This window comes from Chanodichthys erythropterus, chromosome 14 (assembly GCF_024489055.1).
Source record: "Chanodichthys erythropterus isolate Z2021 chromosome 14, ASM2448905v1, whole genome shotgun sequence".
NCBI lineage: Eukaryota > Metazoa > Chordata > Actinopteri > Cypriniformes > Xenocyprididae > Chanodichthys > Chanodichthys erythropterus.
Genome location: NC_090234.1, coordinates 15,389,695 through 15,413,697, shown reverse-complemented (window position 1 = coordinate 15,413,697; position 24,003 = coordinate 15,389,695). Strand labels below are relative to the sequence as shown.

Genomic DNA, 24,003 nt, shown 5'->3' with positions numbered 1-24,003 from the left:
AGGAGCGACTACTGTGAAGGACGAGAGAGGACCAGGCCTGGATATTATTTTATGTTTTATTATGTTTGTGTGGCCGGCAAACGTCCGCAAGGGTCTGCCGGCATTACTTTCGTTTTGTTCTTTGTTTATTTTATATTAAAGTTTTGTTGAATGTTCGCCGGTTCCTGCCTCCTTCCCGTATCTACTGACCTCATTACAGTTACGTCATGAACATTTATGCAGACTTTGTGATTGTGGTTGACCGATATGGGATTTTTTATTTTTTTTTATGGTCAATGCAACTGCTATTATTTTAGTTTGGTATAGAGCAGTGGTGTCAGCCCTGCAGAGTTTAGCTTCAACCCTAATTAAACACACCTGACCCAGCTAATCAAGCCCTTCAGGCTTATTTGAAAACTGCAGGTATGTGTGTTGGATCAGGGTTGGAACTAAACTCTGCAGGGCTGTGGCCTTCCAGGAACTGAGTTTGACACCTGTTTTTGTGTGATGAAGCTGCTGTGACAATGTAATTATCTGTAAAGGATCAATACAGTATCAAAACAATACAACAACATCTAGAGGGCAGTGTGGAAAAATACAACTCGAATTCCGGAAATTTTGGGGCATTTTTTAAATAAATGAAATCTTAGAGACTTTCAAATCACATATGCCATTATTTTATTCACAATAGAACATAGATAACATAACAAATGTTTAAAGGGAGAAACTGTATCCACTAAATGAGCTCATTTCAAATTTGATGCCTGCTACAGGTCTCAAAAAAGTTGGCACGGGGCAACAAATGGCTGAAAAAGCAAGAAATTTTGAAAAGATTCAGCTGGGAGAACATCTAGCAGCTAATTAAGTTAATTGATATCAGGTCTGTAACATGATTAGCTATAAAAAGGGATGTCTTGGAGAGGCAGAGTCTCTCAGAAGTAAAGATGGGCAGAGCTGTGAAAGTGTGTAAAAGATTGTGGAATACTTTAAAAACAATTTTCCTCAACGTCTAATAGCAAAGGCTTTGCAAATCTCATAATCTACAGTGCATAACATCAAAAGATTCTGAGAAACTGGAGAAACCGAAGACCTTTATTGGATGCCCATGGTCTCCGGCCTTCAGACGACACTGCATCACTCATCGGCATGATTGTGTCAGTGACATTACTAAATGCGCCCAGGAATACTTCCAGAAACCACTGTCAGTAAACACAATCCGCCGTGCCATCTGCAGATGCCAACTAAAGCTCTATGCAAAAAGCCATATGTGGATATGGTCCAGAAGCACCATCGTGTCCTGTGGGCCAAGGCTCATTTAAAATGGACTGTTTCAAAATGGAAAAGTGCATGCCTTCGTCTTAGAAGAGTCCGGGTGCTGAATTGGCCTGCCTGCAGTCCAGATCTTTCACCTATAGAGGAACTTTGATGCATCATTAAACCAAAAAAAACGTCAAAGACGTTTCAGCAGCTGGAACCCTGTATCAGACAAGAATGGGACCAAATTCCAACAGCTAAACACCTAAACTCATAACCTCGATGCCCAGACATCTTCACACTGTTTTGAAAAGAATAGTAAATGATACACCATGATAAACATGTTATAGCATTTACTATATTATATTACTATGATAAACTATTTTGAGACCTGTAGCAGGCATCAAATTTGAAATTAGCTCATTTTGTGCATAAAATTGTAAGATTTCTCAGTTTAAACATTTGTTATGTTATCTATGTTCTATTGTGAATAAAATATTGGCTCATGTGATTTGAAAGTCTTTTAGTCCCAAAAACGTCCCAACATTTCCAGATTTCGGGTTGTATTAAATAATATGTTTGGGATCAGGAAGATTTTTTTTCAACAAAGTCTTCTGCTCACTAACGCTGCATTTATTTGATCAAAAATATAGAAAAAAAGCGGTAATATTGTGAGATATTATTGCAATTTAAAATAATGTTTCTATTTGAATACATTTTAAAGTGTAATTTATTTCTGGGACGCGAAGCTGAATTTTCAGCATCATTACTCCAGTCTTCAGTGTCACATGATCCTTCAGAAATCATTCTAATATGATGATTTGCTGCTCAAGAAACATTTTCTTATTATTATAAATCTTGAAAAGAGTCATGCTGCTTCATATTTTTGTGGAAACTATGATAGATTTTTCCAGGATTCTTTGATGAAAAGAAAGCTCAAAAGCATTTATTTGAAATAGAAATCTTCTGTAACCTTTTAAATGTCAATTTCGACCAATTTTAATGCTGAAAAGAGTATTAAATTCTTACTGACCTCAAATTTTGAACAAAATGACATTAGGCTGAATGACCATTTCTGATAATAGGGCAATTTTAAAATGGCTTTCATTTTGGAAAATTATGTCTAATATTTCAGTCTATCACTACTTATAAAGTGACAAATGAAGTGATCAGAGACTTGCGTATTGAACACTGCTGAAGTCATGCTTGTTTTTGAGATTGTATTCTCATGCTAAAGTATCTGATCAGCATTCTTCTAATGAAGTTGTAAGAAGTACCATCTTTCCCTCTCCGCAGGCCCGTGGACGAGGAAGAGCGGAGGACAGTAGTTACACGCTGGTGGCGGAGGCAGGGTCTGGGGTGGCAGAGAGAGAGAGCGTTAACGAATACAGGGAGAAAATGATGAGCAAAGCCATCACCAAAGTGTGCAAGATGAATCGAGCCGACTACGAGAAGAAAGTGAGAATCTACTTCGATGACTGTAGAAAATAAACTGCAACATAACTCACCTCACAAAAGAAATGTTTTTTTGGTTTTGTGTAGATCAGAGAGTTTCAGATCCAGGCCATAATGGAGGAGAAGGTCAAGATAAAGAAGAAACAGCAGAAGGGAATGATGAAGGAATCGCCATCCAAAATCAGCCTGAGCTGCAGGCAGTGCAGTGTGTTCGTGTGCTCTGGAGAAAACATTGAGATCATCGAGAAGATGCACCATGTCAATGTCACCGAGCAGTTTAGGTAAAAACTCAGTCTTGATTGTCACAAATACCTTTCTCAGAAATATGAATACTGATGATGCGAATCGTGTTTATTCTGCATGATGATGATGATGACGGTAAAATAAATCAGTAAAATATAAATGTTGTTGACATTTGCAGTCAGTTGTTTACAGTCCGAGAGAATACGTCACTACAGGAACGACTCTTGGACTATGAGACCAACGGAGTCATTGCATGCAAAAACTGCGGACAGGTGCGTGCTGACGTCAGCTCTTCCATTCAAATAAACCATCTATGCATCATAACAGTATTCTGGCTAAATTCAGTTTGACTCGCTCTTAAGGACATTAGACAACTGTGAACTTCACAGAACCAAGTAGTGTAAGAAAAACACTTATCTATAAAACCATTTACAAAAAACAACTCTACACTCTTATGAAAACCTTCAGTATTAGGCCTAGGCAATATATTTATAAATATATGATTAAAATTACATGATTAAAGGGGCTATATGTACGAATTTTCAAGTATTAATTGCTTTTTTTTTATTAATATGTACGGAAGAGGATTAGGGCCAAGCAATAATAAAAAAATCTTGAGATTTAACATTAAATTTCGAGGAAAAAAGTCGAGATAAAATGTTGAGAATAAACTCGTTAAACTTCGAGAAAAATGTCGAGTTGAGAATAAACTCATTAAATTACGAGAAAAAAGTCGAGATAAAATGTTGAGAATAAACATTAAATTATGAGAAAAAAGTCGTTAAATTATGAGAACAAATTCGTTACGAATTTAATGTGTTTATTCTCAACATTTTATCTCGACTTTTTTTCTCAAAATTTAATGACATTTTTCTCATAATTTAACGAATGTGTTCTCGTAATTTAACGACTTTTTTCTCGTAATTTAACGACTTTATTCTCAACATTTTATCTAGACTTTTTTCCTCAAAATTTTACGAGTTTTTTCTCATAATTTAACGAGTTTATTCTCAACATTTTATCTTGACCTTTTTTTTTTTTAAATTTAACAAGTTTTTTCCTTATAATTTAACGAGTTTATTCTCAACATTTTATTTCGACTTTTTTCTCGAAATTTAACAATTTTTTTCTCTAAATTTAACAACTTTAATCTCGAGATGTTTGTATTTTTTTATTATTGCTTGGCTCTAATCCTCTTCCGTAAATATGTGAACAGCTTGAAACAAAACTTAAAAACGAGACCTTTCCCGACTTCCTAAGTTGTCTATGAAAGCCTGTAGACTGGTTTTTATATGAAGGACTCGGGACGTCCAAGGATGTGACGGTTACGCTCGCTCCAGATAAACTCTCTTCCAATCAATCATGCATGAAATAAATGCATGTGCAATGTTCAGGAAAATGGCAAAACAACTACTGTAATGTCAATGTGTCACGCAAAGAAAACTGCTTAATTAAAACCTTAGTCTCACATACCCAGATCTATATTGTCTCAAATATACTTCTTAAACTATCATAACAGTGTAGTTTTAATAACCTCATCTGTCAACATGATGGCGGTGAATCACAGAGCTGGTTCAAACATATCCACATCGATATGATCAGATGCTTTCTTAACTGCTGTTGCTGTTCTCACAGCTGTTGATTTTGTTGTGTGTTTATTGCATGATGCAAAGGTATTTCCATTTTCAGTCTTTTTACTTCTAAGCAAAGAACGGGAAGGAACTTTGTGCCGTGAGTAACGTTAATGTCAGGGCCTTGAATCGTGTTCAGTCTTTAGCACTAGCATGAGCAATAAGCTGATGGCTGCAGTTCCCTTAACGGCCACTGGTGTAGCTAATAACACGTTACTGAATTCTACATATGGTCCCATTAAATAATGTAAAAATATGATTTTTTAAAAGTATTTTAAATACTATTTATGTTTTTTCCAGCTTTTTAATGATACTCAATATATCTTTTGATATGTATTTGATCTGAAACTGAGATGTTTTTCAGAGTAGGCAAGTAGATTAAAATCTTTTCATAAAAGTAGTAAAATATTGGCAACAAACATCACAAAACATATACAGTACAGTATAGTAAAATAGCAAACAGTATGCATCTCCTTTAGTATGCACTTGTTTTAAATATTCTGTTTTGTCTCATTCCTGAGCAGCAATGGGGCTCGATGATGCTGTATAAAAGCATTGAGTGTCCCTGCCTCCATATCAAGAACTTTGTGGTCACATATGGCTCCAAGAAGAAGACGTTCAGCAAATGGAGCGAGCTGCCCATAAGTTTCACTGCATTTGACTACACCCAACACGCCGATCTCCTTGTAGAGGACTCAGAGGAAGACATGGACTTTGACTGAAAATTAAGAGCTGAAGATATTCAAACTCATCTGTCACAGTCAATTAAATGTCATTACCTGTAAAATGATGCATTGTTTACCAAGTCTGTTGGATTGCAAGCACTGGCACTTCTAAACATTAAGTGGGTAAATGGAATCTGTCATTTCCAGAATTTATTTCACCTCAAGTGACACTTTTAAATTCTGGTTCTAATGTATCAGATATTGTTTATTTCTGTTTAATTTCTTGATTTAAATGCAAAGACGAATCAGGGGAAACTCTTCTAAGCTAAAAAGGTTTGCTTCAGCACCACTCATCAGCAAACTGCACTTACTAAAACTGCACTGAATGAAGACATTTTGATTGATTTTACAGTCTGAGCTTTTGTTCTGTAACATTTAATGCATGTAGAATCAGTGAAGCAGACCCAGTCTGTCACACTTCTGATTTTGTCCCAAGTGTTTCTGTACAGATTTACTCTAGAGGATATCATGCAATGTGCTATAAATACTTTACATTATATTGACCCTTAATGTGTCATCTGTTTTCTATTTCTCGCATGAACAGTCTTTGATTATGAATCATGCATTCATGGAAAAAAAACAAAAAAAAAAAACGAGATGGACCATCAGGGAAGAGTGTGACGCATACTTTCTCCTTTCTCACACACCTGTTCAGGTGTTCTCAGGAAGACAAGGGCTCCCTTTGAGCAAACATCACCTGAGAAAACCTGTCAGGAAACTGGCTCTCATTATGCATGACAAGTTTTGAATGCTCAACAAGTTTTTCCAGAGTCAAAGTACTAACACTGATTATCTCTTCATCGCGGCACCCGATAGTGGGTGGGATATATTAGGCAGCAAGTGAACATTTTGTCAAGTCAAGTCAAAGCAGCTTTACATTGATAACTGGTACATAATTTGGCTGCACAGCAGCTCTTAAAGAATAATGTCAATGCAGGCAGATCAAAGCACTGTTGAATAAATGTCAAGAATACTGTTGAATATCAAATGTCAAGTGTCCCCATCTAAGCAAGCCAAAAGTGACAGCGGCAAGGAACCCAAACTCCAACAGGTGACATCAGGTGGCAAACAATTGGCAAATAGGTGTTAAAATGGAGAAAAAAACCTTGGGAGAAACCAGGCTTAGTCGGGGGGCCAGTTCTCCTCTGGCGAACAGTGCTTTGTTACAAATCAGGTTGCTATAAGTCTGACAGGATCGAAACAATCAAAGTATTTATTTCAGTTCCATCCATTTGAGGATCGTATTCATCACGCCGGTATGGACGGCCTGTTGAGGAACTGTGGCACTGGCTGTCGTGTGCCACAAGTTGATGTGTCGCGTCCCCAAAGTTGATGTGTTAGAAGCAGGAAAAATGGGCAAGCGTAAGGATTTGAGCGTGTTTGACAAGAGCCAAATTGTGATGCTAGACGACTGGATCAGAGCATCTCCAAAACTGCAGCTCTTGTGGGGTGTTCCTGGTCTGCAGTGGTCAGTATCTATCAAAAGTGCTCCAAGGAAGGAACAATGATGAACCAGCGACAGGGTCATGGGCGGACAAAACTCATTGATGCACGTGGGAAGCAAAGGCTGGCCCGATCCAACAGACGAGCTACTGTAGCTCAAATTGCTCAAGAAGTTAATGCTGGTTCTGATAGAAAGGTGTCAGAATACGCAGTGCTTCAGTTTGTTGCGTATGGAGCTGCATAGCTGCAGATCAGTCAGGGTGCCCATGCTGACCCCTGTCCACCGCCGAAAGAGCCAACAGTGGACACCTGAGTATCAGAACTGGTTCAGGAATGGTTAAAAAAATGGTTCAGGAATGGTTTGAGGAGCACAACAACGAGATTAAGGTGTTGACTTGGCCTCCGAATTCCCCAGATCTCAGTGCAATCGAGCATCTGTGGGGTGTGCTGAACAAACAAGGAAGGTGGTCATAATGTCATGCCTGATCGGTGTATATATATATATATATATATATATATATATATATATATATATATATATAAACATAATATCATGTGTACTGTAAAAATCATTATGTTTACAAGGTTTTTTAGCATTTAAATACATAAGGTGTGTGCAAACATTTCATGTCCTCAATAAAAACGAAATAAACATACACTACCAGAAACTTCTAGGAGAAGCATTCATTTTTATGGCATATATACTGATATGTAACGTTTTGTAGAAAATGTATGCAGTATTACTTGACAATATTTTTTTTACAGTATTACATTTTGACAATATAAATCCAGTCACCAAGAAACATGCATGCACTAGTCAAACTAACCATGCATATTACAGTACAAAACTTTGGAACCAATATATATAAAAAAAATTAAAAAAAAGTTATGACATAAAATGTATCATTCTGCACTAAATCTAGGTGACTAATCTAATATGATCATACGACTTTGTACAGACGGTTCTTGCTTGCATTGAAGCCTAAGGATGCTCTTTGGTGCTGGAGAACACAACCAGCTCAAGTTCATGCTGCCATTAATAATAAGAGATTGTTCAGTTGTGATGAAAATGTTTGCATTAGTTTATAAAAGTATGCACTGAAGCATCTTCACACGTGTGACTCAGACCTCACTGTATTTCATAAAACTTCCCTGAAACGAAATTACGTCTGTCTTAATTTGGCCCATTCTCCTTCCAGATCTCTTACAGTGAACGCAGAACGGCTGAGCTGAACTCGACAGAGTCGAAGCAGCTGTGCAGCAAGAGCGTAGAGTTTTACAGGCGCTCACGGAGAGAAGCACGTCCTAAACGCACTCCGATGGAAAGTTGTGCGGAATGCTGATTCTGAGGAAGTTTTGCCACTGTTTCCTCACTCCAGACTCAATGATGCATCGGAGGAAGTACATTTTTAACCTGGAAAATTGCAATCGGACGGAATAAAGAGCAGCAGTCTGTCTTACTAGTGCACTTAACGCGGACGAAGGTGTTAAACGATCTGTTTAAGGACATCGTAAGTGGATTCCTGGAGATTGGATGCGCTTTTTAAAAATTCCTGCGCATTATGGTCAGTACTACTGCTCGTTTTCCTCAGAATTGTGATGTTTTGCACACATGTTGTTAGCAAAAAAAGTTACTTGGGTAAGAAAAGTTGGGTGTGTTAGTTCAAACGCAACTTCTATGATATTGTGAGCAATTGCATTTTGATTTAATACAGAATGAATGACTGTATGTGAGGTGGGTTTGAAGCGCAGTGTTTGTCGTCTCACCTGTAGGGCTGTAATAAGGTGTGCGTGGCGTTGATCGGCGCGGTTGTCGTCATCACGCTCATCGTTATTCCCACGGCAATTTACGTGAACAGTGAGTTGAATCTTCTTCATCTGCTTCTATTTGAAAGAGTCAATAGAAAAATCATTTAAAAGCATGTATATTATGTCTATACATGAGGTTCATACCAAGGGCATCACTTCTCTATCGTTTAATGTGGAGAAGATAATTAACCATTTGTTCACCTTGGTATTTTTTGTGAGATTATAGTCATGTATGGCTAAATGAGAAATGTTTGTTAACTATTTAAACGTTTGTTATAAAGGTAATTCTCGAGGCACAATCTGCTGAAGTTTGTCGATCTCCTGCATAATGATTTTGTCTTCATTTTCTTAACAACATTATAGATACAGGCAAGCATATATATATATATATATATATATATATATATATATATATATATATATATATATATATATATATATATATATATATATATATATATATATAATATATGCTTGCCTGTATCTATATCTTTTTTGTATGTTTCGTTGAAAAAAAAAAAAATCTGTAGCGCCCCCATGTGAATATCAAAGACATTATGGCAATGTCATAACCTGAAATATATACATATATTTATTTGAAGATTGAAACTCAAACTCTATTTCAGGAAATGAGTCTGGATTAAAGAGAACTTATTCCTTTGATGATTTTTACAATGATACCATCAGGTATAAAACATACAATCTCCGTTGGATATCAGGTAAGACACCCGAGGGCGCTTCACATGGTCCTTTTTTTTTTTTTTTTTTTGCAATGACCTCTAAATCACCCTGACACATATACTCAAAGTCTCATTTTCCAACAGACAATGAATACCTCCACAAAACCAATGAAGGACATATTTACTTGCACAATGCTGAAACGAAGGAAAGCTCAATGTACCTGAGCAACTCAACATTTGTAAGTTGCCTCCCTTTTATTTAATGCATTTTTGAAGTGTTTGAATGACTCTTCACAAAGTCGTCCTTCAGCATAAATTCTCATTAAAAAGCCTCTGATGTTGTTTCATGTTGTAGAGCGCTTCCAGAAACCCATATGTTGTAAATTACACTCATTTACTGTGATTTGATTTACAGGCCCAAGTGGATGCCACAGATTACATACTGTCAGCAGATAGAAAATTTGTAATCTTTGAGAGCAATTACTCAAAGGTAATTTGACTGCAATCAAAATAAAACCACTTCATAATAACATTAATACTGTGCATTAGTAATATCTGCTTGAAATGATTCAACAGCAATGGCGACACTCTTTCAATGCCTCCTACCATATTTACAACATGGAGTCTCAGTGAGTAAAGATTATCTGCTGCAGTGTTATAAATTATTCATTTAGTATTATGTTACTATAATAGAGCTGTCAAAGTATAAAACTTGGAAATGTCATTTTGAAATTGCCTGGGAAAGCCCTGAACATTTGAACAGATTTTAACAGTATATTTTAAACTCACTCACATACTGTAGTTCATTGTGAGTCGTTTTAGAAAGAAGTCTAGAACACTTTAGTACACTAACAAGTATAACGGTTTACATATATTACTTCCATCAATTGGTAATGTTTCACTTTGATGTGTCTTGTTTTCTGTTGGATTCAGGGAATTTTTCTCCAAGTTTCAGATTCCACCTGTTACGCAGCTCTTAGTTTGGGCACCAACAGGAAATAAACTGGTGAGTTGCAAACATTAACACGGACAAAAAAGTAACAGTCACCATCCAGTTACTATTCTGATATGTTTTTAATACTTTCAAAAACCAAATTGTATTTTTTTTTTTCTTGTGCATCTTTTATCGTTATATTTTACAATAATTTTAATGTAAAACAACACCATTACTACAAAACGTGTAAAAAAAAACAAACAAACAAAAAAACATTGAAACACTGGTTAACAACAGTGACTCAACTTTGTTTCATAATTGACAAATTTTGCAACATCTGCACTGTTATCAAACTGAACTGAAGCAACATTAAACGGACTCAAAGTGAATAACGACACAGTTGTCTTTTGTAACTTATTTCACAATTGATGAATTTCACACAATTATTGAACTGACCTGAATCAACACTGAACTAGCTTGAGCCGAATAATGACTCTATTATCTTTATACAGCAGAATTTGAGCTTCTCATATGTGATGAAGTTTGCATCATTGATCATTTTCCTGTTCATTGCTGTGAAGCTGCTTTGAAACAGTCTGTATTGTATAAATTCTATAGAAACGAAGGCGACTTGACTTGACCTTGCCTAGCTTTGGTTCCACAATACTACCACTTAAATGCAGAGCTTATGGGAGATCGGTCTTTAAAAGTTTATACATTACGGTTAAAAATCTGTTTATCTATTGAGAAAACAAATGGTACTTCCATTCTATATAACACAACTGTTCTAAAAAAGAAATGTTTTATGTTGGGAATCAATAAATACCAGTTGAGCCTTATTGTTTTGATATTGTCAGTGCTAATGACCAAACATCGTCCACAGGCTTACGTCTGGGATTATAATATTTACCTCAAAGCGGATGCCACTGCTGAGGCAGTACAAGTCACTAAAAATGGAAAAGTCAATGAAATTCTCAATGGAGTACCAGACTGGGTCTATGAAGGTAATGCACTCACACACATATATCCTTACATGTCCATGCATTCATTCATTCATTCATAGCTGCTAATCCATCTGTATCTTTTCTTGCTCAACAGAAGAGGTTTTTGCCTCCAACGAAGCCATCTGGTGGTCTCCGCAGGGGAAATATCTGGCTTATCTACAAATTAATGACACTGGAGTTCACAGCATTGAATACTCATTGTATGGAAATGACCAGTACCCCAAAACAGTATTTATCCCCTACCCAAAAGTAAATATCCGAATGTTACATACATTTTCACATTGCCGTACCATGTATGATATTTTAATTATGAGTCTGTAAAAGTCTGTAACCAGCAGGAAAAAAAATACTGGACATACATAAATATTTTTTATATCTCAATATATTTTTGTTAAAAATTCATACACTTACAAAGTGAAACAGGCACAGTTATTTTTCTCATGCAAAGAGAATTTTATTGAGCATTTAATGTCATATGTTTGCCCTATTACAATGGTCCCTGGTCTCACTCTTAAAAATAAAGGTTCCAAAAGGGTTTTTTCCCCAAAAGAATCTATTTGGGTTCACCATAAAACTATGGAAGCTTGTTTTCTGCTATGAAAAAAAAACTAAAAAAGGTAATTGTGACTTTTTCATCTCACAATTCTGACTTTTTCTCAGAATTGCGAGATATAAAGTCAGAATTCTGTGATATAAAGTCAATTGCGTGATATGAAGTCAGAATTATGAGTTATAAAGGCAAAATTGTGAGTTATAAAGTCAGAATTGCGAGATATAGTCAATTGCGTGATATAAAGTCAGAATTGCGAGATAAAGGGCCCTATAATACACCCAGCGCAATGCGCAGCGCAAGTGTGTTTGCTAGTTTGCGTCCGGCGCCGTTCGCGTTTTCCCGTTCAGCGCCACATCCTTAAAGTAGTAAATGCATTTGCGCCAGTTAGTGCGCCCATGGGCGTGCTGGTCTAAAAAAGAGGTGTGTTCAGGCGCATTGCCGGCGCATTGCTATTTTAAGGAGCTGAAAATAGACTGCGCCATAGACCAACTCAAACCTGGTCTAAAGTCTAAAGTCAATGGCGCAATATTTTTTTGTTAGAGCGCGTTGGTAGAAAATGCGCCTCTGGGCGCGTCTACAGTGCGCGTTGACTTTGCTTATTACACACAGGGATACGCATCACACAAATATGCCAAATATTAAAAACAAAAGGATTACAGTGCAAAAGAATATTATTGTGCAGGCTACATAAATATAAAAATGTAACTTCATTTAACTTCTAACTAAATGTTTAACTTCGCGCACGAGCAGATCGGTTTCTTCGCTTGAAAAGCGTTCAGCTTTTCCGCCAACAAATTCTGCCATGTAAATAGCAATCTGCCATGGCGTGAGCTCATCTCGCTCTTAAAGGGAATGGGAGATGACACTCTGATTGGTTTATTGAACGTTATGCCCATTACTCATTAAGAGAATAGGGACAACCCATTTCAAAAATGCGCCCCGGTGCACGGACCGTTTTTCCATCGTTAAAATAGCAAAAGTGGATTTGGACACGCCCTGAGTGCACCTGCGCCGTGCGCTTCACACTTTGCGTTTAGATCATTAAAATAGGGCCCATAAAGTCAACTGCGTGTTATAAAGTCAAAATTGTCTTATGTTTAGATCTCACAATTTGGAGAAAATTACCTTTATATTTTTTATTTGGTGGCAGAAACAAGCTTCCATATAAAACCTTTCAATGAACAGATCTTAAAATAATCATTTTTTTTCTTAGTAGGAAAAACATTTAAAAAATCTAAAAGAACCCTTTTTTCCACTATAAAGAATCTTTTGTGCAATGGAAATGTTCCATGGATGTTAAATGCCAATAAAGAACCTTTATTTTTCATGATAAAATGTATCATTAAAAACTTTTGTAGCATGAAATAGACATGTTGAACTCTGCTGTTCTTGTATTACCGTTTCATTCAAAATCTAATTTTGTTACTAAACTGTTGTTCTGCTTACAAAGGCAGGCAGTGTTATTCCCAGAGCAAAGCTGTTTGTGATTGATGTCGAAAATCCATCCAAACAATCAGAAGTGGTGGTACCGAAATCTGTCGGATCAGGGTGTGTCCCCCTTTTGTTTCTACTTTCACATTTTCACACAAAACCTCCCGTCTGAAACATAAGCTTTAAAGTTCAGTGTAATATCATTTTAATTCAGCTTTTTTTTCCCAGCGATCACTATCTGAGCACAGTCACCTGGGTCACAGACGAGCGACTGGCCATTCAATGGCTGCCACGCAGACAGGACCGAGTCCTTCTGCAGATCTACGACTATGATGGTACCAGCTGGAAAGAAATCTCGGTGAGAATCAACATTGTGATTGCCAGAGGCAGTGATTCTGTTCTTACTTTTGGTCCGACCAATCAAAGAAATCTTTTTTTATTTTTATTTTTTTTATTATGAATGCTAATCAGTATTGTTGCAGACTTTGACAAATAGGGTTAAAAATGGATGTATTTAAAGTCCCCCGCGATTGAAAATCAATTTTAAATGTTGTTTATATGTCTATGTGGTGTTTTTAATATGAAAACTATGTGCAAATTCATAAGTCATAAGTCAACATGCCGGCGGGCTTTAGCATATCATTAACTGACCAGGCAAGGGAGTCTCAAAAGAAGCCTGGCTATCCCGGTATATGTTTCTGTTGATATTGAAAAATTGGGTAGATTTAGCAATATAGTGAGTGTATAATGTATATTACAATGTTATGATGAACTATATGCCTTTCTCCACTGACATTTTGAGTTGTTTAAAGCATTTCTAAGGATGCTGATTGTTAGAAGGCAGTCTGAGATGACAAACGGGAACATGGTTTGTGTCACATTAGCAGGACATTATCAGCTGTTTGATAATATGATTAGCTTGTTCCTTTACTATGTTAATTACCGCCATGTGTCCGACATTGTAAAAAGCAATACCATCGCCCAGCGTTTACCTCAGTAAGTTGACCGAGTGGATCTCTGAGCTCATGAGTGAGTGGAGGCGTGGCTAATTAGCATATTCATAGATCCGCATATATTACAGTGGCATGAAAAGTATGTGAACCCCTTGCAGAATCTGTGAAAATGAGAATTATTTTAATAAAATAAGAGGGATAATAAAAAAAATGCATGTTATTTTTTGTTTAGTACTGTCCTGAGTAAGATATTTTACATAAAAGATGTTTGCATTTAGTTCACAAGACAAAACAATAGCTGAATTTATTAAAATAACCCCATTCATAAGTATGTGAAGCATTGATTCTCAATGTGGTCACCTGATGATCCACGACTGTTTTTGTGTTTTGTGATGGTTGTTCATGAGTCTCTTGTTTGTCCTGAGCAGTTAAACTGAGCTCTGTTCTTCAGAAAAATCCTCCAGCTCCTGCAGATTCATCAGTTTTCAAGCATTTTTGCATATTTGAACCCTTTCCAGCAGTGACTGTGTGATTTTGAGATCTGTGTTTTCACACTGAGGACAACTGAGGGACTCAAACTCAACTATTAAAAAAGGTTCAAACATTCACTGATGCTCCAGAAGGAAACATGATGCATTAAGAGCCGAGGGGTGAAAACTTTTGAACAGGATGAAGATGTCACAATTTTTCTTATTTTGTTTAAATATTTTTAATTTAGTACTGCCCTTCGGAAACCAACAGAAGAGACTTGCATGTTTCCCGGCAGAAAAATTAGGTACAATTTACCTTGATATTTGAATTCAAAAGTTTTCACCCCTCGGCTCTTAATGCATCGTGTTTCCTTCTGGAGCATCAGTGAATGTTTGAACCTTTTTTAATAGTTGGGTTTGAGTCCCTCAGTTGTCCTCAGTGTGAAAAGATGAATCTCAAAATCACACAGTCACTGCTGGAAAGGGTTCAAATATGCAAAAATGCTTGAAAACTGATGAATCTGCAGGAGCTGGAGGATTTTTCTGAAGAACAGAGCTCAGTTTAACTGCTCAGGACAAACAAGAGACTCATGAACAACCATCACAAAACACAAAAACAGTCGTGGATCATCAGGTGACCACACACAGTATTGAGAATCAATGCTTCACATACTTATGAATGGGGTTATTTTAATAAATTCAGCTATTGTTTTGTCTTGTGAACTAAATGCAATCATCTTTTATGTAAAATATCTTACTCAGGACAGTACTAAACAAAAAATAACATGCATTTTTTATTATCCCTCTTATTTTATTAAAATAATTCTAATTTTCACAGATTCTGCAAAGGGGTTCACATACTTTTTCATGCCACTGTACATGAAGCAAGGGTGTAGAGTTACTTTCAAGCTATTTTAAGCATTGAAGAAATGTTTTTCCAAAGGAAACAAATGTTTAAATGTGTCATATTGGTGATCAAAGATCAGTTTTAAGGAATAAAATTATAGACTAAAGGGGGACTTTAATATTTTTTTTAAATAATTACTATGAAAAAAATTTAATTTATTTTCTTTCAGCAGCAACAGTGAAAACGGCCCGCTTTAATTCCTTTTTCACTATTATGACAAAAGGCAGCAAATTACGCTCTTAATTGAAGGAAAGTTGCAAAAATACACAAAACATTAATTAAATGGCTTTTAAATCCAAAAAGCTATTTTTTGAAGGAATAGTCTAGACAAATTTTTTTATCTTCTGAAGCCTTATTATAGACCTATGTAACAAAGAGTGATTTTGATTCATTATTCATTAAAAGATTCAACTAAAAGTAAGGGAAGAAGCTGCACACAAACATGTATCGTCAACTGACCAGGTTTACATATGCAGAAGTTTCATAAACTTTGAGAACAAATGCCCTATATGACCTCAAGCCATCCAAACAATTTGAATAGTGGGATTTAACTAATTTTTTCTTTTTTTTTTTTTTTTTTATTTTTTTTTACAGAAATTTGAGCAAAAAAGCAAAACTGGATGGGTTGGACGGGTGAGTTCATGGAGCAATTGCATAAAATCTTTAAATTGTCCCGATTTACACTGAAGATATTGCCATGAAACCTTTTAATACACAATGGCCTGTGTTTCTCCTCACAGTACTTTCCTTCGGCTCCTTACTTTGCTGCAAATAACATGAGTTTTTACAAAGTTATGAGCAATGACAACGGTTATAAACATCTCCACTATGTGAATGCTGTAAGTAATGCAGTATTTTTTATTAACCTTTCAAAACAGACCTGCCATGAGCATATGGAAGATTGTTGTGATCAATCTCAGAGCTGGTTGTTTTGGATCATGACTTTGAACTCTTTATTGAAAAATATTATGAAATCCCCAAGAGGAAAATGAATGAATACATATACAACCAATGCCGCTGAAAGAGTAGGCGATCACTGTTGCGACCTATTGTGCAAATTTCAGATGTGTCTATACATTGTATTACAGGTTATAATGTGCTGTATCCTTTGGGCAATAACTTTTAAAAGCCATACAAAAGAAACACAGTAGTTAAAGCAGAGCAAAGATGTTGGTCTGCCAACTGTGTCGTTTTCTTTGCAGGGAACAGCAACACCCATCACCTCAGGCAAATGGGAAGTTATATACATCTCAAAAGTAACCAAAGATTCCATGTATGTATGAAATGCATATGTTTTGTCACAAGCTTCTCATGTGTCTTCATGCGTAAACATTCCTGCATCTAAAATCTGCTCTTTCCACAGATACTACGTGAGTAATGAACACATGGGAAGACCTGGACAGAGAAACCTTTACAAGTAAAAAAACTAAAACACTTTTTTGCATCAGCTTGTATCAGGATTGTATTTTAATGTTGGAGAACCAATTATTCACATATATAAATATTTCTCATAATTATCATTTATTTACTTACACTCAATGTTGTTCCAAACCCGTTTGCCTTTTTTTTTTTTTTTTTTTTTTTCAGTGGATCATAAAAGCAGTTTTTGAAAAATGCAGTCTTTATGCATTCCACCAATACAACAACGGTTTATGATTATCAAACTCCAAAAAGAGAAAAATTCCTCATTTTGTGTTCCAACAATCAGCAAACTTAATTTTCTGTCAGCACTGAACAAAATTCAACAATCAATTAATAATTGACACTTTCTGCATAGATGTGGCTCAAACAATGCAAAGTGTTTTGCAAAATATTTTGATTATTTTTTTATTAATATCACACACATATATACATATATACACATTATATATATATACATATACACATATATATACACATATATACATACATATATATATATATATACATATACATATATATACATATACATATATATACATATACATATGTATATGTATATATATGTATATACATATACATACATATACATACATATATACATACATATACATATACATATACATACATATACATATACATATACATACATATACATATACATATACAGACATATACATATACATATACATACATATACATATACATACATATACATATACATACATATACATATAAATACATATACATATACATACATATACATATACATACATATACATACATACATATACATATACATACATATACATACATACATATACATACATACATATACATACATACATATACATACATATATATATATATATATATATATATATATATACATATACAATTATACACACACATATACACATATATACATATACACAATATATATTACACACACACATATATATATACACACACGTAATATTAATAAAAAAATATTTTGTTAATAAAATAGAATTTTATTAGTTTTCTTAATAATATACAGCAAACATTAATTAATGAAATATTAATTATATTAATGAATATAATTAAATTATAAATTAATAATTGCTAATAAAATATTTTCTTAATATAGAGCAAATAACTTTTGTAAATTTTGTATATATTACAAAATTATTATTAATTTTGTATATTATTACATTGTATATATACAAAAAGTTTTATTTTAGTAAAATTATACTTTCAATATATTTATTAATGACAGACAGACAGACAGACAGATAGATATTATAGCCAATAAGACGACACCACAACAACAGTGCACACAAGCTTGAAGTAATTTGTTCCGAATTTTCTAATGATTCCCGTCTCTAATTGTCACTGTGAAATGTTTTCTCAGGATTTCTATAAGCAAGAGTGGACATTCTGCCCCCGAGTGCCTCACCTGTTCACTGTACCAGGACCGGTGTCAGTATAACTCGGCTTACTTCAGCCTGAAAGCCTCTTACTTCCGGATGGACTGCTATGGTTAGTGGACACGCTTTCACTCAAAACAAACACCTGAACGATACCTTGGTTGATCTGAGGTGACTGAGAGAGGTAACTCTATGCTGAATCTAATAAACACTGATTTCACAGGACCAGGGCTTCCGCTCTTTACACTGATGGACAACAGAGAGCCTGTTAAAGGTTTGTGCTGCTATCGGTTTAATCCAACCCCTTTATGAGCTAAATAAAGGAATAGTTGTTTAAAAAAAAAAAAAAAAAAAAAGACATTTCTGTCTTCATTTACTATTCTTCAAGTTGTTCAAAACTTATATGCCATTATTTTTGATGTTTTGAAATTGATGCATATATTTTATTTTTTTGATTAGAGATTCAGGTTCTTGAGGACAATAAGAAACTGGAAAACATTCTGACTACTGAGCTTCTGATGCCAACCATCAAACGTGACACAATGAAGATCGCAGGATTCAGTATGTGCAACATTTTAAAGTATTCCAGGGAAATAGGATTTAGCATCATATTTTTTCTAAAACTGTTTGTGTTGTTTATCTTTCTCCAGAGCTCTGGTATCAGATGATGTTCCCACCAAATTTTGACTCCTCCAAAAAGTACCCTCTTTTAATTCAAGTGTGAGTTACAATTTATTCATTCATATATATATATATATATATATATATATATTTTACATTATTTTTTGAATGTTAAAATAAAAGGACATGCACATCTTATCTGTTGTTTTCTCTAAAAACGCACTTTTGACTGATATATGCAGCGTATTACTTTAAAAATTACTTAAATTACCTTTTTTTTTTTTTTTACTGTTTATTGATAGTAATAACAGGTTAATTATGGTCATCCCTATTATGAACTGAATGTTTTTTAAGACTGGCACTTTAGTTGATCCAACTGTAGATATTCAATGCAACAACCAACATAAAACTGAGTTTTGACCAGTTCACTTCATTTATTTGTATGTATATATCTCTATCTATCTATCTATCTATCTATCTATCTATCTATCTATCTATCTATCTATCTATCTATCTATCTATCTATCTATCTATCTATCTATCTATCTATCTATCTATCTATCTATCTATCTATCTATCTATCTATCTATCTATCTCTATATATATATATATCAAAGAAGTTTACAAAAAATGAATGTCCATAAATCATGCAGTTAGCTAACATCATGTATTAATTTATGCAGAAACAATGAGCTTATTAAAGCAATTATTGCAATTTGTGAACATGATTGCAATAAAGAAAATCTGGCAGCTGTTGATCGTATGTTGTATGTTGATTCAGAGTTGGCATCATCTTCACAGGTTTTGGGTCATCTGAAGCATAATAATAACCAAATTAGCAAAATGCAGTTTAAAACAATTTTAGATTAAGTATAATATTATAAAATGTCAGCTACCCAAACTGCATTTTAAAGAAAGTATTTTTTTCTATTATAAAAAAAAAATCCATGACACAAATAAATTGGTGTTTTTAGTATTTCTCTAATATAATAGTGTTTCTGTCACATTAAAGGTATGGCGGACCAGCCAGCCAGAACACAGAATATTTGTTTCGACTGGAGTGGGCCACGTACCTGTGCAGCACGGAGAAGGTCGTCATCGCCAGCTTTGATGGCAGGGGAAGTGGTTTCCAGGGTGATGAGATAATGCACGCCATCTACGAGCGGCTGGGAACGTACGAGGTGGAAGATCAAATCTCGGCCGTGAGGTGAGGCGGAGGGAACGATGTGCACACGCTCGTGATTCAGGCGGTGATGTAGAATCATTTAGCTTGATGTAACACTCACAGACGGATGAGAGATACGAGGCAGACGTGAGTCAAAGCGGCTTCCTACAAGAGGGAACAAGCTTGTCACGGAGCATGTGTCAAAATGAGGTTGATAGAGGTCAAACGCTAGTTGAGTTGACTGAAAGCAACTCAAAAGATGTATTCTATCAATGTAGTAACTTTGTTTTGGAATATCGTCATGATCTTTCTGTTTAATTTCAGAAAATTCATTGAAATGGGTTTCATTGACAAAGACAGAATTGCAATGTGGGGTTGGGTAAGTGCAATGCTTTCATTACAGGCCAAACAAAGCATGAGATTTGAAACTATAAATCCAAGGTTTTGACTACCAGTCAATAGTGTTTTTAAAAGAAGTCTGATAAGTCTCTTCTGCTCACCAAGGTTATATGCATTTGATCAAAAATACAGTAAAAAAAATAATAATATTGTGAAATAATGCAATTTAAAATAACTGTTTTCTATGTGAATATATTTTAAAAGTAATTTATTGCTGTGATCAAAGCTGAATTTTCAGCATCAGTACTCCAGTTTTCAGTGTCACATGATCCTTCAGAAATCATTCTAATATGATTTGATGCCTAATTATTATTATCATCAATGTTGAAAATGTTGAGTTTTTGCAGAAAGTTTATTTTCCTCCAAACAGCATTATAAATGTCTTTACTGTCACTTTTGATCAATTTAATGCATCCTTGATGAAGAAAAGTTTTAATTTCATACCTTTTGAATAGCGTACTTACCCTAAACTTTTAAATGGTAGTGTATCACAGTTTCCAAGTTTTCAACATTGATAATAGAAATGTTTCTTGAGCAGCAAATCATCATATTAGAATGATTTCTGAAGGATCATGTGACACTGAAGACTGGAGTAATGATGCTGAAAATTCAGCTTTGATCACAGGAATAAATTATAAAATATATTTAACTAAAAAAAAAATAAAAAAATTATTCTAAATTGTAATAATATTTCACAATTTTACTGTATTTTTGATCTAAAAAAAAAATGCAGCTTTGGTGAGCAGAAGATTTTAAAAATAAAATTAATTTTTCCAAACTTTTGAACAGTAGAGAGCATCTATCAAACTCAACGGACAAATTTTCAGTCTAGTATCATAGTAAAACTTAACTTTTAGTATATTATAGCAGAAGTAACCCAAAACACCCTAGCAATCAACCACACTAAACCAAGTACACAAGGCATTTGTAGCATTTAGACAGTCAAATATTTTAACAAAACATTTAGATCTTCAAATAACGTATTTTAACAACATATAACTTGAATAAGCATCAAATGTCAAGTCTTTAAAACAGATTTAAACTTTCAGATAACGACATCAAAGTTTGTCTTGATGAACTTTTCTCATTAAGATAAAATAACTCTGATAAGATCTAATGACTGAAAACGGCCACACTAATTATGAATCATTTGTCTTGCTCACAGTCATACGGCGGCTATGTGACGTCCATGGTTCTGGGATCAGGAAGTGGACTGTTCAAATGTGGAATTGCTGTGGCTCCTGTTGCAAAGTGGGAGTATTACGGTATGGATTTTCTGATTTATGTTATAGATTAACCACAAACAATTTAGCAAACTTAACTCACACCCTGCGCTCTTCACAGATGCCGTATATACAGAGAGATACATGCATCGCCCTGAGGAGAACGCTGAAAGATATAAAGTAAGTTAATTTGTAAGAAAACACATCCTTGGATTATGAACAGCGATCAATAGTTTTTCATATATTTGGTTGATTTGCTTGTTTGCAGAATTCAACAGTGACCGACAGGGCCAAAAATTTCAAGTCGGTGCAATACATGTTGGTGCACGGCACTGCAGATGGTAAACACAATTTAATCTAAACCTGAGAACAGACAAAAACAGCAATGTAAAGTTTGCAGATCTGTATTTAGAATCTGAAAGATTGACTCTCAGAAAAAAAAGGTACAAACACTTTCATTGGGGTGGTACCAACTTTGAAAGGGTTCTGCCTCAGTGACAGCTTTTGTACCTTTTTTAGGGGTTCAAGCGCTTCCATCACTGAAACCCTATTGCAATTGTTAATTTCCAAGGATCAGCATTCTCCCCTAAAAGTTATCCGACAGACCTGGTAGTACTCACACTGTCTACAATGTCACTAAGGCATGCCCCAATCGACCTGACGGGCGGCGCTACAGCGGGGAAAAGTACGAAATAACTCAAACCTAAACATGCCCAGGATTCGCTCATTGTTTTCGGGTATTTTGAATTTTATGAAAACCCTACTTTTGTGAACTAGTTCTAAGTTTTTGTCCCAATCGGAACCAAACTAGTGAGATTCTCCAGAGTCTAATTGTCAATATTTATCAAAAAATTAACTTTTAACACATGCGTAAAGGACTGTGTATCGTGCGATGTTTCGCCCACGACATACGTACCACATGTTGGAACTCCTCATTATAAGCAACTTTAGCTCTAGGACCGCCGTTGTCCATTAAATATTGGAGATTAAAAAAAAAAAACTTTGGCGAACTAATCCTAGGTTTTTGGCTCAACTTCGATAACTGTTAAAAAGCTTTAAATCCCATATATTTCCAATGGTGAATTGCCTGCATTGGCCGTAAATGGTGTTTTCCTTCTATGATTTAAGTGGTTACATGCTTGCTGAATAAATCTAGTGCTTAAAGCACTTGAACCCTGACAATTGTTACAACTAAATTTTTGTTATTTTTTCTTGACATGTTTTCTTGCCGTTTTGACTTCATTACTCCAGACAACGTCCACTTTCAGCAGGCTGCTCAAATTTCCAAGGCCCTGGTGGAAAATCAAGTGGACTTTGAAGCAATGGTGAGTATTAATGAATGGTTGTAGGTGATGAAAAACATTTTATCAAGCTCTTGCCTTCTCTAAAAATGTACTCATGTTTAAATGTGCAATGTTTTTCAGTGGTACACCGATAAAGATCACGGACTGTCTGGTAAAGCACGTTACCACCTCTACACACACTTGAACCATTTTCTGCAGAACTGCTTTGCTGAGAAAAAATAAATGGGCATATTGATGCATTACGTAAACAAAAAATGTTCCTCTTACATTGACACAAAACACTGTTTTGATGCTTTACATGTTAGTCTGTATATAGAACATGTTGATGATGGTAAACTTATGTCACAGTCAATGACATTGATTTTGTATTGTTATTTTTATATTGCTTAATGTGATATTTTAATTTTTTACCACATTGATGTGATGATAACTCACTTTACGAATGTAAAGTCATATGAATGTAGTTTATATCACAGACTTTTGTCATGTTTCATATTTCTACATTTACAAATTTATTGTGGAATTTATGCGGTTATGTTTATGCACTGACTTCATTGTGTGATTTGAGCATATCTGTATGAAAACTGATCAAGTAAAACATTCTGGATTTGGATGCCTTAGTCTTCTGACTCTTTCATATATCCTGAAATATGAACAAAATTAAAAATACTTGTGTGTGTGAAGGAATTCTACATCTGGATACTTATATATATATTATTATTATTATTATTATTATTATTATTATTATTATTATTATTATTATTATACACTACCAAAGTTTGGATTGAATTTGTTTCTCCTGAAAATCACTACATAATTCCCATAGGCCTACTTCTTTCTGTGTGTCATTTCATTGTTTTGACTGGTAGCGTATACATACAGTTTAATAGTATATGAATAGTGCCACCTGCTGGTTGAACTATTGAAATTTATGCCAAGAGCACAGATAATTTCATTCAAACTTTTCTGAATTTGGCATTACAAATGTTATA

The 24,003-nt window shown here is 34.8% G+C and overlaps 2 protein-coding genes across 2 annotated transcripts in view; both read left to right on the top strand.

Moving 5' to 3' along the window:
- The window catches only part of ifih1 (interferon induced with helicase C domain 1), a 39,058-nt gene extending 33,276 nt beyond the window's left edge, over positions 1–5,782 (top strand). The window contains exons 13-16 of the mRNA XM_067408679.1: positions 2,530–2,691; positions 2,776–2,969; positions 3,110–3,203; positions 5,087–5,782. Of these exons, the coding sequence (XP_067264780.1) occupies positions 2,530–2,691; positions 2,776–2,969; positions 3,110–3,203; positions 5,087–5,284 (648 nt within the window). The 3' untranslated portion in view covers positions 5,285–5,782. The remainder of the gene's footprint in view (positions 1–2,529; positions 2,692–2,775; positions 2,970–3,109; positions 3,204–5,086) is intronic.
- A 2,158-nt stretch (positions 5,783–7,940) lies between these two features.
- Positions 7,941–23,618, top strand: fap (fibroblast activation protein, alpha). The gene is made up of 26 exons (XM_067409114.1): positions 7,941–8,295; positions 8,504–8,588; positions 9,166–9,258; positions 9,364–9,458; positions 9,635–9,709; positions 9,796–9,848; positions 10,153–10,225; positions 11,037–11,157; positions 11,252–11,406; positions 13,161–13,258; positions 13,370–13,499; positions 16,066–16,104; positions 16,212–16,310; positions 16,674–16,744; positions 16,835–16,888; positions 18,284–18,411; positions 18,523–18,573; positions 18,759–18,860; positions 18,950–19,019; positions 19,933–20,127; positions 20,410–20,464; positions 21,650–21,749; positions 21,829–21,887; positions 21,976–22,048; positions 22,959–23,032; positions 23,132–23,618. Exons 1-26 carry the CDS (start codon positions 8,293–8,295, stop codon positions 23,231–23,233), a joined length of 2,253 nt encoding a protein of 750 aa, XP_067265215.1. The 5' UTR covers positions 7,941–8,292; the 3' UTR covers positions 23,234–23,618.
- Positions 23,619–24,003: the final 385 nt, after the last annotated feature.

What these genes read in the sequence shown, in the direction of transcription:
- fap (XM_067409114.1), top strand. An exon ending in ACCTGAGCAACTCAACATTT is followed by an intron (nt 9,459 to 9,634) that starts GTAAGTTGCCTC and finishes TTTGATTTACAG; the next exon opens with GCCCAAGTGGATGCCACAGA. An exon ending in ACCAGACTGGGTCTATGAAG is followed by an intron (nt 11,158 to 11,251) that starts GTAATGCACTCA and finishes CTTGCTCAACAG; the next exon opens with AAGAGGTTTTTGCCTCCAAC.